Consider the following 15,082-nt stretch of genomic DNA (forward strand, 5'->3'; position numbering starts at 1 on the left):
GATGTGTGTTGTAGTTGCATTGGAGGACAAAGTGGCATATTGAGTTGTAGAGGGTATCAAGTTTGCCATGGTGAGTTTGTGGTGCTGTGCCATATACTATGTCCCCATAGTCTATAATTGGCATCAGCATCCGCTGTGCGATACACTTTCTGACCAGCAGACTTAGGGAGGATTTGTTCCTATATAGTACACCTAGTTGGGCATAGGTTTTGGATATCAGGGTATCAATGTGCATCCTGAATATTAAGTGGGAATCAAACCATATGCCCAAATATTTGAAACTAGTAACAGGGGCTAGGATAATATTAGAGTTGGTTCTGATCTGGAGCTCATTCATTGGGAGCTTTAGAAATTTAACCTTGGTCTCAAATACCATTGTTACAGTCTTGTCAGTGTTTAGAAACCGTTTGTTTGGGGAAATCCAATTTGTAAGTCTCAAAAAGTCAGATTGAAGTACGTGTCCAAGGTTAGAGAGACTATGGCTGTGTGCATATAGGATTGTGTCATCTGCATACATGTGTATTGAAGCTCCCTTACAAGTTGTAGGAAGATAATTAATGAATACAGAGAAGAGTAGGGGGCCCAGAACAGGGCCTTGAGGGACACCACAGGTGATATCCAAGGGGTTGGAGTTTGTGCCCGAGATAGACACATGTTGGGATCTGAACAAAAAAGGGATTGGCACGAAACAGCAGAGTCCCAGAAATAAGCACCATCAGCTCACCAGTAGGATGGAAAAGTTAAAAACGTTTATTAAACTACATAAAAAACAAACAAAACACAACAGGAAAAAAACTCCCACGCGTTTCAGGCTCTAAAAGCCCTTTCTCAAGGAGTATGGTTGGGACTGTGTGATAAGCACTCTAATATAGTCCCTCCTGTGTACTGAGAATGCAGCTGATGGTAATTATAGTTAATTGTAATCACACCTGTTGCTATGACAATTTGAAACACAAAATTAATATACAATCGAAACCATTGATGTTAAATATAGGTCCATGTTGAGAGAATATATAGTCCATCAACATGGTAAACTGATCATGGTGTATGTACAATGTTTTCCAGACCTGAAATATCCAAAAAAAAAACAGAAAAAGCTAATACAGGTAAACCCCGTTATAACGCGAATCGGTTATAACGCGGTTTTCACGTGGCTCCCGTTTTTTTTTTGCACACTGCACACACTCTCACTGCACACACTCTCACTGCACACACTGCTCACTGCACACACTCTCACTGCACACACTGCTCACTGCACACACTACTCACTGCACACACTGCTCACTGCACACACTGCTCACTGCACACACTCTCACTGCACACACTCTCACTGCACACACTCTCACTGCACACACTCGCTATACTTTTTAGCATAGTACAAACGCTCATGTGTAGCCATTAACATACACAAGGTCCCCACACAGATATCCACATATGGGATCTTAGTCAAATGTATTGCCCTAAGATTTGGTCAGTGTTACACCCCCTTCCCAATCCGTTTTACACATTTCTGAGAAACTACTGCTTTCTTTTCAGCACCATCCTAGTTTGGCATAGTCCTCTTATATACCCAGTTCTCTTCTTCCATGTGTTCATACTGTCTCCAAATTACAATTACACATTGTGTTCCAGTGCACACCTTGCCCATTACACACACATTCAGAAATAAACAAAGAGAGTTCTCAAGTCTGCAGATTTCTCATTGTGTCTACTGGCACTGCTACTCAATACAATGTGTGCAGTGGATGGGTACCCACAGCAATCTGGAAATTAAGACAATAGCTTCTGAATTTGGGGATCACAACTGGAGACCCAGCAGCTGCACTATACACACTAGTCATGTTATATCCCTGTGTTTCAGGTTCTACAAAGTTAAAAATAAGAACTTCAGAGCTGTGATCAGTTGCACATATATTTTTGTGCTGTGTGAAGCACAGAGTACATTGGCAGCGCTGTATAAAAGTATGTACCGGCTCTTACCTAGAAGCAAGATGGTCCATGTCTTTAAGCGAGCAGCCTTACTAAAGCCCTCCAGTCCACTTCTTAGCAGGGGATGATGGGCCTCTGCACCTCTGGGATGTTTGTGGCACCTGCTTCTGAAATTATCGGAGGCTGACCCTTGCCTGTGGCTCCCACCATATCCATGTCTCTTCCTACCCCTGGGCTCAGTCTCTCCAACCCCTTCCTCTTGAGAGGAAGAAGATGAATTAGAAAGTTGCTGTTTTTGCTGCCTTTGATTCTTTGACCTGATGGGAGGCTCCTTCGTCTTATTTCTGGTTTGCACAGGCATCATAAAACCAACCACTGTAAAGCACCACCAAAAAAACAGATCCCTGCAGAGGACAGGCAGGACACAAAGACAAAAGGGGTTACCAAAACCTGCAACAACAACAAAAGCATTAAATATGAGCACAGTTCAAGGTGTTGCTGTAATGTAAGTGACCAGAACCAGCCTATTTCTGCTTGCCCTAGAGAGAGGCCAGACTGAGGAACCCTGGACGTCTGCACTGGGGTAATTGGGTTTGGGATTAAATGGAGTTGATAGTGATGAAGATGAAACGGGAGGAGCTGCAGCAGGATACTAATGATAGATGGTGAAGACGAGATAAGGGAGCTGAGGATGAGATAAGAGGGGTAATTGATCCTAGGATGATTACAGTTAGAGACAGAGAGAGGAGCAACTGATAGATGAGATTCAATGAGCAGGGAGAGCTCAGGGCAGATGACTTGAAATAAGCAGGAGGGGGGGAGGTGGAAGGTAAAAGTCTGCAGCAGAATGATAAAGGGGATAACAGCACAGGGAGAGATCACATTAAGGACAAGGAAGTGGGGGCAGAACCAGGGACTGCTGCACCCGACAGCGAACATTCTTACACATTGGCGTATGGTTTAGATTCAGGCACCCCTCACGTGCGCCGTGCGCATGCGCCGTGCGGCTCGTGAGGTGTGGATGTTGGCTGCCTGTTCCCCCTGCTCCTCTGCGGTTCGTCGTGTAATGACCCAGCGGGGTCATGTGACGTCACGTCATTTGACACCAGTAAACTAACATAAACATGACATTAAAGTTTGATAAAATGATTAAAAATTGAATAAAAATTAACACAAATGAAGTGATAACATATACCCTGTATAATACAACAAAAAATACTGTGTGTAAAATAGAATCAAACATTGTAATAAAGTGACACGTAAACAAACCTCTGACCCCCTCTGCTCATGGTTATCTCTGCCATTGTTATCCTACAACACAACTGCATTTCATGTGCATAGAAAAAAATCTCTTTCAAGTGATAGGAATTCGGACTGCTGATATCTGCCAGTTGCAAGGGTTACAGTGAGCTCTCAATTCAATTAGGTAGGTTTTTATTCATCTCATCCGCCAGTCATAGAAGCCAGGCAGAACCCTTCCCTTAAACAGGGGCACTTCTCTCCCAACCATGCAAGAAATCATATTTTAAAGACATGGCATCTAAATTATACACAAAACACACGTTTGCATGTGTGTAAATATATATATATATACACCCACACACCCACACACGTGTATATGGATATATATAGATAGGCCAGAAGGTGTGTATAGAGTAAAGAGTAAAGTGTTTTTTTTTTTTTTTTGCGGGGGCCATTTTGTTTTTGTGCGACCCCGTTACTAACGCGGTGGACCCCGAGGACTGCGTTATATAGGGTTTACCTGTATATGGTAAACAGGTCAGAAGAAAAAAAGGAAAAACTTTGCAATAGATTGAATATATCAGATTCATGATATCCATAGAAGAAAAAAACATATTGTCAAAAGCAACAGATGTAATACATCAAGACCATATTAAAAACAAAGAAAAGCTCAATATATTGTATTAGCCAAGAAAGATAGCAAAATACAACGTTTGGATGATAATATCAGATCTTATAACATTTCATAGGGTGGAATCACAAAATCAGTATCCAAATATAAGCACAAGAAAGGAATATCATTGTCAAACTCATTTACTATATCTCATATATACATCCAAACATCAGTAAGATGTACTATATCCATAGGGGATCAAATATTGTAAAATTAAAGAGAACAAAACTAGCATAGAATTTAATAGGAACAAGATAACCTATTGAATCCTCAAAGAAAGTACTTCAGGTCCCATTCTGTATTTAATCCCTTAGGGATCAGTGTATCTCCCATCTGTTCTATACGGACCCAGCGCCTAGAATTCCCCTCACTTTCAGCTACTGTTGTCCTACAATATATTGACATTACCATATTTTTTCTCTACTCTCCGTTTTTGAGCTTTGAGCAGCCCTCCTCCTTTCACATGTTGGGATCTACCTGATAGGTAGGACTGAAACCAGTTTAAAGCGTGCTTCCCTATTCCAGAGCTCTGGAGTTTGTTAAGCAGGATAGCATGATCAACTGTGTCAAAAGCATTTGCAAAATCTAGGAATACTGCACCAGTGAGTTGTCCCAGTTCCATTCCACACTGGATTTCATTGCAAACTTTTAGCAGGGTAGTTACCGTGGAGTGTTTGGGGCGAAAGCCAGATTGGAATTGGCTAGGGAAATTTGTCTTGGTGTAGTAATCGCTTAATTGGGAGTGAACACATTTTCCCATGACTTTGGATAGTATTGGGAGATGAGAGATTGGCCTGTAGTTTGAGACAGTGTCGTAGGAATTTAAATTGCAGTAAGTCGGGTCCACATTGGCTGCTGTGTTTTAATTTGAGGAGCGCGTGTGTAATCTCCTCTTCAGATACTGGGCCTCGTTGCCATGGCGACGCGTCTAAGAAGCCGCCGAAGCCAAGGTAAGTGAGGTTTACAGAGGCCTTCGCCGCTCCCCCCGGCACTTAATTTAAGCGCCTACGGGAAGCGCGCGGGGCCTCTATAAACCCCGCTCCCCCCCGCAGTCAGTCTTGCGCCCCCCTGTTTGTGCACCGCTGGTATAGATGTATGTGTGGTGCGCGCCTGTACAGAGAGCACTGTGTGTGTATGTGCACCTGTATGTCTGTATAGAGGTGTGTGTGCGCGCCTGTACAGAGAGCACTGTGTGTGTATGTGCACCTGTATGTCTGTATAGAGGTGTGTGTGCGCGCCTGTACAGAGAGCTGTGTGTGTTTATGTGCACCTGTATGCCTGTATAGAGGTGTGTGTGTGCGCGCCTGTAAAGAGAGCTGTGTGTGTTTATGTGCACCTGTATGCCTGTATAGTGTTGTGCGTGTGTGCACAGGCGCCTGTATAGAGAGCACTGTGCTTGCCTCATGCAAACTGTTTTTTGGGCTTGTTTGGCAAATGCTAAATTGGGCCTTATTTTTACAAGGCACAATGAGTTTGCGTTATGACACTACTTAAAGCTCATTTGCATGTTATTACCCAGAATACCTAGCTGTGTTGGAAACACTGTCTACTGGATGATTTATGGGGTAAGTTCAGTGTGAGACATCCATCTGCTCACAAATGTTCTTTGACACTGCTGTATGGGGAGATGTTTGTCCCTTTTTTACTCCCCATAACTTATTTGTGTACTTTAGTGATAGTTGGAACTATTGATACATTTTCATGTACTTTTTCTGCGTGTTGTTATTGTAAGGAGGGCCCAGAGGGCGCCTTGTCCCTCACGCCCCCTCTTCCTGCCCCCTTTTTGTAGGTACAGCTGATTAGTCAGGGCAGATATCTGGGTCTGCGATGTGCGGGAAGCTGGCTGGGATTGACTAAATTTGGGCGGGCTCTTACTGGTCTATGAAAGGAAATTGGTGGGTGTTCCCAGCACACAAGGAGAAAATAAATAAATGTCAAAATAATGAGATATGTCAAAATTAGAAATTATATTGTAACAAAGCACTAGTATGAAGTATATACAGTTGATTGATGCTACACAACTACATACATCTAGGGATATAAATATACAAACAGATATATGCCTAATTGGCATGTGTTGGAGGGAGGGGTGGGGAAAGGGAAACAAGGGGCAGAAAAAACAAAAATAGGGGGAAATGCCAAAAAGTGCAAAAGAGGAGCTGATGTGGTGGAATAAGGGGGACAACGTTTCGGGGCGGAATGCCCCTTCCTCAGGCCCATTCCCACGGATCCTCAAAAGAGGAACCCGTGGTACTTCCCTAAACCCAAACCACATAGGTCTCCCTCCTTAAAAAAAAAATAACAATGTTATAATTACACTAGAAGCTTAAGCCAGGATATATGCCCAAGGCTGGGACATAGCTGAAGTAAGAACAACAAAGTCACAGGTATAACTAGCACATGACAAGTGAGAGCTCCCAACAAAACGGGGGGTTGGATTGGTGGAAATAAAGGCAGAGCAAACCTCAGAGAATGCTCTCTTTGTATGACCCCTTCAATCAACGTCCAAAGGCACCAATAGGCCAGCAACTGAATCACATAAAAGGAATGAAGTACAGGCAGTCCTCGTTTTACAACGAATGGCTTATCCAACGCTATGCAATGCATACCTATGTTCATTTGGCTCTTACGACGCTTTGCAAAGTTGTTTATGTGTATATAATATATATATTATACTATATTATACTATATAATATATTATATTTTTATATTATGTTATATTATATATATAATACAGTATATACACTATATAATTTATGTGTGTGCTGCGTATCTTATTGTCTGCGTTAAATATTTTGTGTATTTTAGCATTAAAAATGCCTTCAGGAACGGAACCTTTCATTTAAACAGTGTTCCTATGGGAAAACGTTTTTCGCTTTACAACGTTTCGCTATCCAACGCCATTTTGAGTAACGCATTGTGTCGGATAACCGAGGACTGCCTGTATAGGTCATACGTGCCACCCGATCTGTGCTGCCATTCCGCCTGGGTAGCCGCCCGGCCTAAAGTAATGGTGTATGTATGGGTTACATGGTCCCCTTGGTGGTGGCAGTTGGAGAGTAATAGGGAAAGTATCCCGGACGCAGCACCCGATGCCGCTTAACCCGGTTTATGGACATTACATCTTTATACCCACTTGGTTTAAGACAAGGTGGTATGGTTTTGGCTTATGGTTGATGGCCCAGATTTTGATGTTATTGTTTTGTGTTTGCATTATGCCTAATAAATGCTGTGGCCTTTACCCCCATCTGATTGTCGGTGTCCAGTTATTTCCTTGGGCTGGGGTAGGGGCGTTGAGGGGCCGGGGCATTCTTGACATCTTATTATTAGATAATATAGAATCCCCAGCTAAAATGAGTCAAAACATACATAACCTGGCAGTTTTCCATACCAGCTTCTAAATCTAAACATTCATGTAAGTGTTTCTTCTCTAAAAAGGAACTTTTTCTTCTGTTGTCTTGTTTAGTGTTATAATCCCACTGCCAGACAATGTGAAGGACTATTTACTCGACGATGGTACTCTCGTGGTCTCCGGAAGGTAAAGTATATATCTTTCTGCAATACCTCTGCTTCTTAACCATGTGTCTCGTAGGCCTGCATAGACTATGTTCTGTTAGTCTCCAATATGCCTGTAACCAAGGAGACCGTCTGTCCACTCTAGGATGTCCCCCCCACGGCTGTCCAGCTTAATAAGGGGATGTGTGGAGCAGGAAAGTAGCTTTCTGGAGATATGGGGTAAGAGCCATTTGCAGACCCGCCTCCTATGTGGGGCCAGCGGCCGCAGATGCAGCAACCCACGGATAGAGCTCACGCAGCTCACAATGGTCCGTCCCCTCTGCTTCTCCCGGCCGTGTGTTCCCTTGGAGAGGTGAATGACACGCTTCCTGCGAGACCGCGATCAGAATGCAAACCAGAATTGGGATGATCGATATCAGCGCTGCTCCGGTAGATGACAGACTCACCAGGTAAGGTAAAAACAATTTATTGGAACTACATAAAACGGATACTAAAGAACATAACAAAAAGGCCTCCTCCCACGCGTTTCGGGCGAGTTCGCCCTTTCTCAAGGAGTATCTCCTCCTCAAGTACTCCTTGAGAAAGGGCGAACTCGCCCGAAACGCGTGGGAGGAGGCCTTTTTGTTATGTTCTTTAGTATCCCGTTTTATGTAGTTCCAATAAATTGTTTTTACCTTACCTGGTGAGTCTGTCATCTACCGGAGCAGCGCTGATATCGATCATCCCAATTCTCCAATATGCGTGTAAGCTGTAATGATCATCACCTCCTATCTCATCTGTACGTTTCATGGAAACAGATGAGAAATGGATGGCATATAATGGTCATTTTGTCCACGTGAACTCCTACCCTGTCGCACAGATTGTGACGTTTTTGTATAGACATTCTCTTTTCTCTGTTAACGTTTTGTATAGTGTTCTTTTACCTGTATTATATTATTACCCACCTGTGTATATCCAGTATATTTATATGCTTATGTTGTGACAAGCGGATTCTACTGGTTCTGGTTAGAAATCAATTACCAAGGATCATCAAGAACACTTTTCTCCTGTTCGTAGTCCAGTCTTCGTTAATCTGAAGCATTGCTGTATTCCTTCTATCATTCCGCTTTTATCCAAGTAGATTTGCTCTGCTCTGAATTATATTAATTGTGGAAGCTACATTCGTGGCAAGTTAGCGAGGAAGTAGCGTGGCCGTAAGAAGTGTGTGAAATCGGCACAAATCCAAGGGTCACGTCTCCAGGTGCAAGTCACTTTATATCCCTGAACCGAAATAGAAGGAGGTTCTGCCCCTTCGAGATGGCGTGACCAGCTCCAGTCCTCGAGGGTAACCAACGGGTCGGGTTTAAGGGATATCCTTGGTTGCTCAATCTTTGAGCCACTGATTGAGCCACCTGTGCTGAAGCAGGGATATGCTTAAAACCTGACCTCAACCCTGTGCACTCTAACCCAAAACAGCGGCCTGAAAATGTGCCCCACAATAGCCATATGTTTGGGGTCTCTGGAGAAAAGTACTTTCATTTTGCATTTATTTTTACACTGGTCGCTTTTTCTATTTGGTGTATTTAATAAATGATAATGTATTTGTTATATAAATGAATGTACTGTATAGATTTGTTTATTTGCGTATATATATTATATATTTCCGTAGATTACAGCAGGGGTGCTCTATTCCTGTCCTCAAGCCCCCCCAGCAGGTCTGGTTTTCAGGATATTTCATCTTCAGCACAGGTGGCTCAATCAGTCCCTGCTTCAGCACAGGTGACTCAATCAGAGGCTCAGTCTTAGATTGTAAGCTCTTCGGAACAGGGACTCCTTTTCCTAAATGTTACTTTTATGTCTGAAGCCCCTTCATGTGGTATTTATATTATTTGTTATTTATATGATTGTCATGTATATTACTGCTGTGAAGCGCTATGTACACTAATGGCGCTATATAAATAAAGACATACAATGCAATTAAGCCACCTGTGCTGAAGCAGGGATATCCTGAAAAAACCTGACCTGTTGCGGGGGTGGGGGGGGGGGGGGGCTTGAGTACTGGAGGTGAGCACCCCTTAATCACAGCACAAATCATATAAATTGGAAATGAGACCATTGTCTTGTCTGGACCTGTGTTTTACGCCATAACAGAAAGATCCTGCTTTAGCTTTCGTTTAATAGCCTGTTCCCTTCTATATTTCTAGAGAAGATTCCCCTGTGTGTTCCCAAGCCGACTGCAACAGTAACCAGGAAGAAGAGGTTCAGGTGAGGCTGTTTCTAACTGCCCTGAGCATTTACTCTCACATGGGGCTGGCGTTTTACAGGACTCTGCTCCCGCGCTAATGATCTCTTGTCACCCTATAGCTCTTTAAGAGCTTTACAATGTTGTTCTATAGGCAGCCTCCCGAGCTGAACCACGTTACTGTCAGCCCCCGGTATCCCCTGCTTCACGAGATCCTTACCTCCGAAGGTGCCCCCCGTGGCAACCCGCGGCTGGGTAACATAATATGGAGGGGGAAATCTTTCATGGCACGCGACCCAATAGGAAGCTGCGATGGCATCCGCCACAGCTGGCTGCCTATTGGCCACCCGTGGCACAGGAGCTGTATGGAGCACTGGCAGCGCCTGCAGACGGCTGTATCTTGGGAAGCAGGGGGTCCCCGGAGCTGAAATTAACATGGTTCAGTTCTGGAAACCCCCCTACTACGTGCCTATATAAACAACAACAACAAAGTTGGTTGGAATGCTGCGTTAAGTGTGTAATGTGTGCTTTACACACATCGTTTCTGGGCGTGAGGGGAAATTAAATCAATGAAGTAGGCTGCACTCTGCAGAAACACAGTGCAGGAGACACTGATGGGAAAGAGAAGAAACTTCGGCGCTACTGCGCATGACTGACTCAATGAAACTCCCGGATGATCTTCAACCAACTTTATTAACACCACACACAAGGGCTACACCGCGATCTCCTCCTCTAGCGTTTCACCCTCTAAGATAGGGCTTCGTCTTGGGCCCTGTTCATTCTTGACATTTAATACTTTTAAAATGCACAATATTGACTTAATTTTTGAGACTGAATAAGTAAACTCACGCAAACACGGAGTGAAAGTATGTTATTCTCAAGGGCAGACCCATATAACACGGAACAAAAAAAACATTCGTAAACAAGATCGCTGACTTCCTTAAACTAATATAATAATCCTTAAAGCAAAGTTTGGATATTTTGATTTTATTTCCATTAGGATGGGGGTGTACTTTTAATGTCCGTGTTTATCCCCCACTATACTTGTCTGGGGGGGGGGGGGGGGGGGGAATTAGCACTTAGCTTCTGCTTTGCAGCTTGCAATTTAGTTTTTTTATGAGAATAAATAAATCTAATCCTGCAGGTAGAACCGTGGCACACAGAGCTGAAGTATAATAATACAGATGGTGAAATATTATTTTCTGTTGCGATTATAAAATCACTTTTTTTCTTTGCCCTTGGACTGTTTTTTTTTTTTAGATTCCCTATCCTGTTATTTATAAGTAACCAAGTCTTTATTTTTTTGTCCCATCCAGTGGTCAGATGATGAAAACACCACAACTCTCACGGTAAGGCCCTTTTGGGGAACGCCTCCCCTAGTGCTATATAGTTGCCCATCACATCTGTGAACTTCCATCCGGAGCAGGGGCTCATTGGCTTCTATGGCTGCTCAATACTTGTTCGGTCCCTGTGTATTGCTATTCTGCTTACTAAACCACTGGGCTGGAAATGTGCTTTCCCCTGCTTTTCCATGCACTCTGCGGGAGAGGCACAGAGCCCTAATTGATGTGGTTCACCAAAGTATCCGTGCACCTCACAACTGGAACAGTCTACCGGAGACTCTCACAGCCACAGTCAGTCTAAGTTCTTTAAAATCCAAGGCTGTCTCACATTTTAATCTGGTCTGTTACTGCTACATACGCCTATAATATATATGATCTCTTACTGTGCATGCAATGTCTTGTATACAATGTATAACCCTGCTCACTTAATTGAACTATGTATTTGTCATCACAACTTTATGCCCAGGGCATACATGAAAACGAGAGGTAACTCTCAATGTATTACTTCCTGGTAAAACATTTTATAAATAAGTATTTACACCTCTTTTTAGATAGTGAGCTGTCTATGGGGAAATGTATTGGGGTAGATGCATTAGCCGCGAGTAAAAACAATTAAATATATTAAATACATGGTCTGCATTGTCTGTATGGAAAGTTACATTTTAGGGAGCAAAGGGCATCTTTGTTTTTTTCGAGCAGTAAACAAAATGCTAATAAGTATGAAAATGAATTATGTATTTTGATTGGTCTTGGCACTATCGCCAATGGATGTTCTCTGCAGCATCTAGTATCTAAAATTCAGAAACTTGGAAATGTTCTTATCTTCTATGTCCTCTATGGCAGTCATAATAATGGGTTTACTCCTCCAACCAGCTGAGGTAGGACAATAACTTCTTAAAACCGCCCTATATAAGGGGGCGTCTCCCAGGTCTGTTATTCTTGTCCTAGCTTAGCTGAGGGATGGACGTCGACAGGTTCCCTGCCAGTCTGTTCTGGAATATTTTATTTGATGTTTCTCTTGGTCCGCTTTCATGCCGTCCTGTTGGGAGCAGGAGGTGCTTTCCCTGACTTCTCCTTACCTGAAGAATGGCTGCTTTCTAGCTGCCATGGTAAGCTGCTCGCAGCGGTGAGGCATCTTCCCCCTTGTTCTCCTCTCTCTGCGGGCTTCATGGTGTTCTCCTGGGGAGTTCGGAGGCGAATGATATCACAGCGCTGCACGCTGACAAAATGATATCATTACTGAGTGCTAAAATTTGTTTTACGACCACTGCTCTGCTGCCAAGGTCCTACACCAGGAAACTGAATCTGGATGCCAGATATTTCAAGAGGCATTTTAAGGGGGATATTGTCCCCTAGTGGAGTAAGTAGCAGGATGTCCGCTCCTTCCGCAGATACAGGGGACCTCAAGGCTGAACAGGCTCTCCAAGATGCTACGGTTGTTAAATGTTGCACTGATTGCATTCAAAAAATGGTGAATGAGAAATTCTGCACAATTGACTGGATGAAGACTTCGCTTATGCATTCCTTTGACAAAGTGCTATCTCAAGGGTATTTAAAGAGATCGAGGTCACAGACTTCACTAGACCTACAGCCTGAAAGTTTCATTGATTTGCTCGCAGCAAGCATCGGTTTCAGAACTTGGGGAATATTCTTCATCCGAAGACGTGGCTCAAGTAGACGTTGGATCCTTTAGAATTGAGGCTATAGATCAACTCGTTAAAAATATGAGGACAACATTAACTATTCAGGATACCAGGGAAGAACTGGGAGTCCTGCAACAGGCCTTTCTAGGCTCAAGGAAGGCAAGTAGAACTTTCCCGGTTCACAGTTCTATCAAGGACACTGTAAAGACAGATTGGGCAGTGCTGGATAGAAGATCAGCAACAACTAATATTTTTTTTTCAAAATATACCTTTTCAGAGAAGATGATATCGGTGATTGGGTAATCCTGCCATAGCTAGATGCTAAATTGGTAAGAATTACAACGATTCACCTGGAGGATGGATCATATTTATGGGATCCAATGGACCATAGAATAGAAGGGGTCCCACACAATCAATATTCGGCTATTGGCGAGACATTGAAGCCGGCAAAAGCAATGACCCGTATTTCAAGAACGGTCAGAATTTGGATTTCCAATCTTGGATGGATTGGATTGATGGGTTGGTTTGAAGTGGGATCATCAAGACAGAAGTTGCTAAAAGACTATCTGAATTTAAAAGATTTGACTGATTTTTTTTTTAATTTGACGCTTCAATGGATGTAATTCGACTAGCTGCAAGGTCATTGGCATATTCCATAGCCATAAGAAGAGCATTATAGCTTAAATCTTGGGTGGTTGATGCCTTGTCTAAAAGTAGGCTAGTTTTGTTTTACTTTGTGCTGTCATGCGCTCTGGTAATGTGCTAATACACAGTGCAGTGTTGATAGGCTGTACGTCGTCTGTATGGAGAGAGATGATTGAGGGAAACTGCCTCTAGTTCAATGATTAGGGCTCAGAGGTGTGTCATATGATCCTTACCTCTGTAGCCTGGCTTATGATCTGGGCAAAGGTGTCCCGTGTTGTCTGTTTCCTAGTCCACTCAATGGTGAATGGGCGATTCAGTATGTTCGGGACCTCCCCTGGTAACCCTCTCTCCTGGCGGGTGTTCTGGACGAAGTGGTCTAACAGTTGAAAGGAAGAGATATCCGGAGCCACTGCGGTATGACGATAATCAGCGTAAGCGAACCCAAATACAAGAAAAAGGCTTTTATTGCTGCACACACAGGGACAGGTAAACCATGTATTCCCTCTACGCGTTTCATGCCTCTAAGGGCGCTTCGTCAGTTTTGTTGCCTGTTGCAGGTACATATCTCTTTGAGCTATAAGACAATATCATCTCTTAGATGACTGGCAGAAAAGGCCAATTCCTGCCCTAGCAGAGAAGAGTTCGTCCATCTTCCTTTGTCCTTCCACAAGGGCGAGTTTTCTAATTAATTAGGCGAGATCCTATAAACCAGGAATACCCTATAACCGGAATTGGATTTCACACCAACAACACCCCTGGGGCAGGATCGCCTTAGCCAACCTTCCAGTAGGGGGCCACCAAGAAGCAGAGTATCCAGAAGGTCACTTGGTCCAGAGGACAGTGTCAGTCGGCGGCAGACTGGCAAGGTTTCTCGATCGCTGGGCCCAGACACCAGCGGATTCCAGGGTTCTACAAATTAATAGTTCAAGGATATTCATTGGGATTCCTGAAGATACCAGGTCATCATTTCAGAGAATCACATCTCTGAAACAAGCTGGAAAAGAACCCAATCTTAAATCAGGCAGTTGAAGATCTGCTGGCAAATGCAGCGATTAAAGCCAGTACCGCAGTCTCAGAAAAGCACAGGCCCTGTTTCTAGTGCTGAAAGCATCCGGTGGATTGAGAGCAGTCCTAAATCTGAACAGTCAATACTTTTCTCAACATACGCCGCTTCAAGATGGAGTCTCTAAGGGCGATCAGTGATGGAGAAAGGAGCATGTTTGGCTTCTATAGATCTAAAATATGTTTATCTCCATATTCCAATTAAAGCTGTAGTTCAAGCAATATCCTACATGTGTTTTTTTTTTTAATCAGTTCTGTACTATGAGAAAATACCCGTAGCACTTACATTTTTTTTGTTTTAATGTATCTAATGTAACAAGCATCTTGTTTCTATAGAAACCATTTACAAAGTCACATCCCCTTCCTCTTCTGAGACAAGCTCTAGCACACCCCTTTTGCCCTCTCTCTAGCAGTGCTCCAATTGTATCTAGTGCTTGCCTGGTCACATGATCTTCCCTACAGAACTTTGCATCTTGGGTCCTCTTCTGCAGCATTAACAGTGATTGATTTATAAAGAACCCTGGAGCCGAATCATTGCCGATCGATTGACAACTTGGCTAATCATTTCAGTGTGCAGATTGTATTGATGCACATATTTAATGTAAATTGAACTGCAGCTTTAAAGTATCACATCACCAGTTCCTGAGATATTGTTTAAACGTCCGTCACTACCAGTTTACGCCTCTTCCATTTAAACTGGCTGCAGCGCCCAGAACCTTCACAACGGTCATGATGGCAGTGGCAGCTTTGTTAAGACGGCGTGGCATTTTCGTGGTGCCATACTCGGACGATTGGCTGAGCAAAGCGC

The 15,082-nt window shown here is 43.3% G+C and overlaps 1 protein-coding gene across 1 annotated transcript in view; it reads left to right on the forward strand.

The window, feature by feature from the left end:
- The window catches only part of CDC123 (cell division cycle 123), a 100,831-nt gene that overhangs the window by 2,156 nt on the left and 83,593 nt on the right, over positions 1–15,082 (forward strand). The window contains exons 2-4 of the mRNA XM_075599489.1: positions 7,311–7,382; positions 9,544–9,604; positions 10,898–10,930. Of these exons, the coding sequence (XP_075455604.1) occupies positions 7,311–7,382; positions 9,544–9,604; positions 10,898–10,930 (166 nt within the window). The remainder of the gene's footprint in view (positions 1–7,310; positions 7,383–9,543; positions 9,605–10,897; positions 10,931–15,082) is intronic.

Source organism: Ascaphus truei, chromosome 5 (assembly GCF_040206685.1).
Source record: "Ascaphus truei isolate aAscTru1 chromosome 5, aAscTru1.hap1, whole genome shotgun sequence".
NCBI lineage: Eukaryota > Metazoa > Chordata > Amphibia > Anura > Ascaphidae > Ascaphus > Ascaphus truei.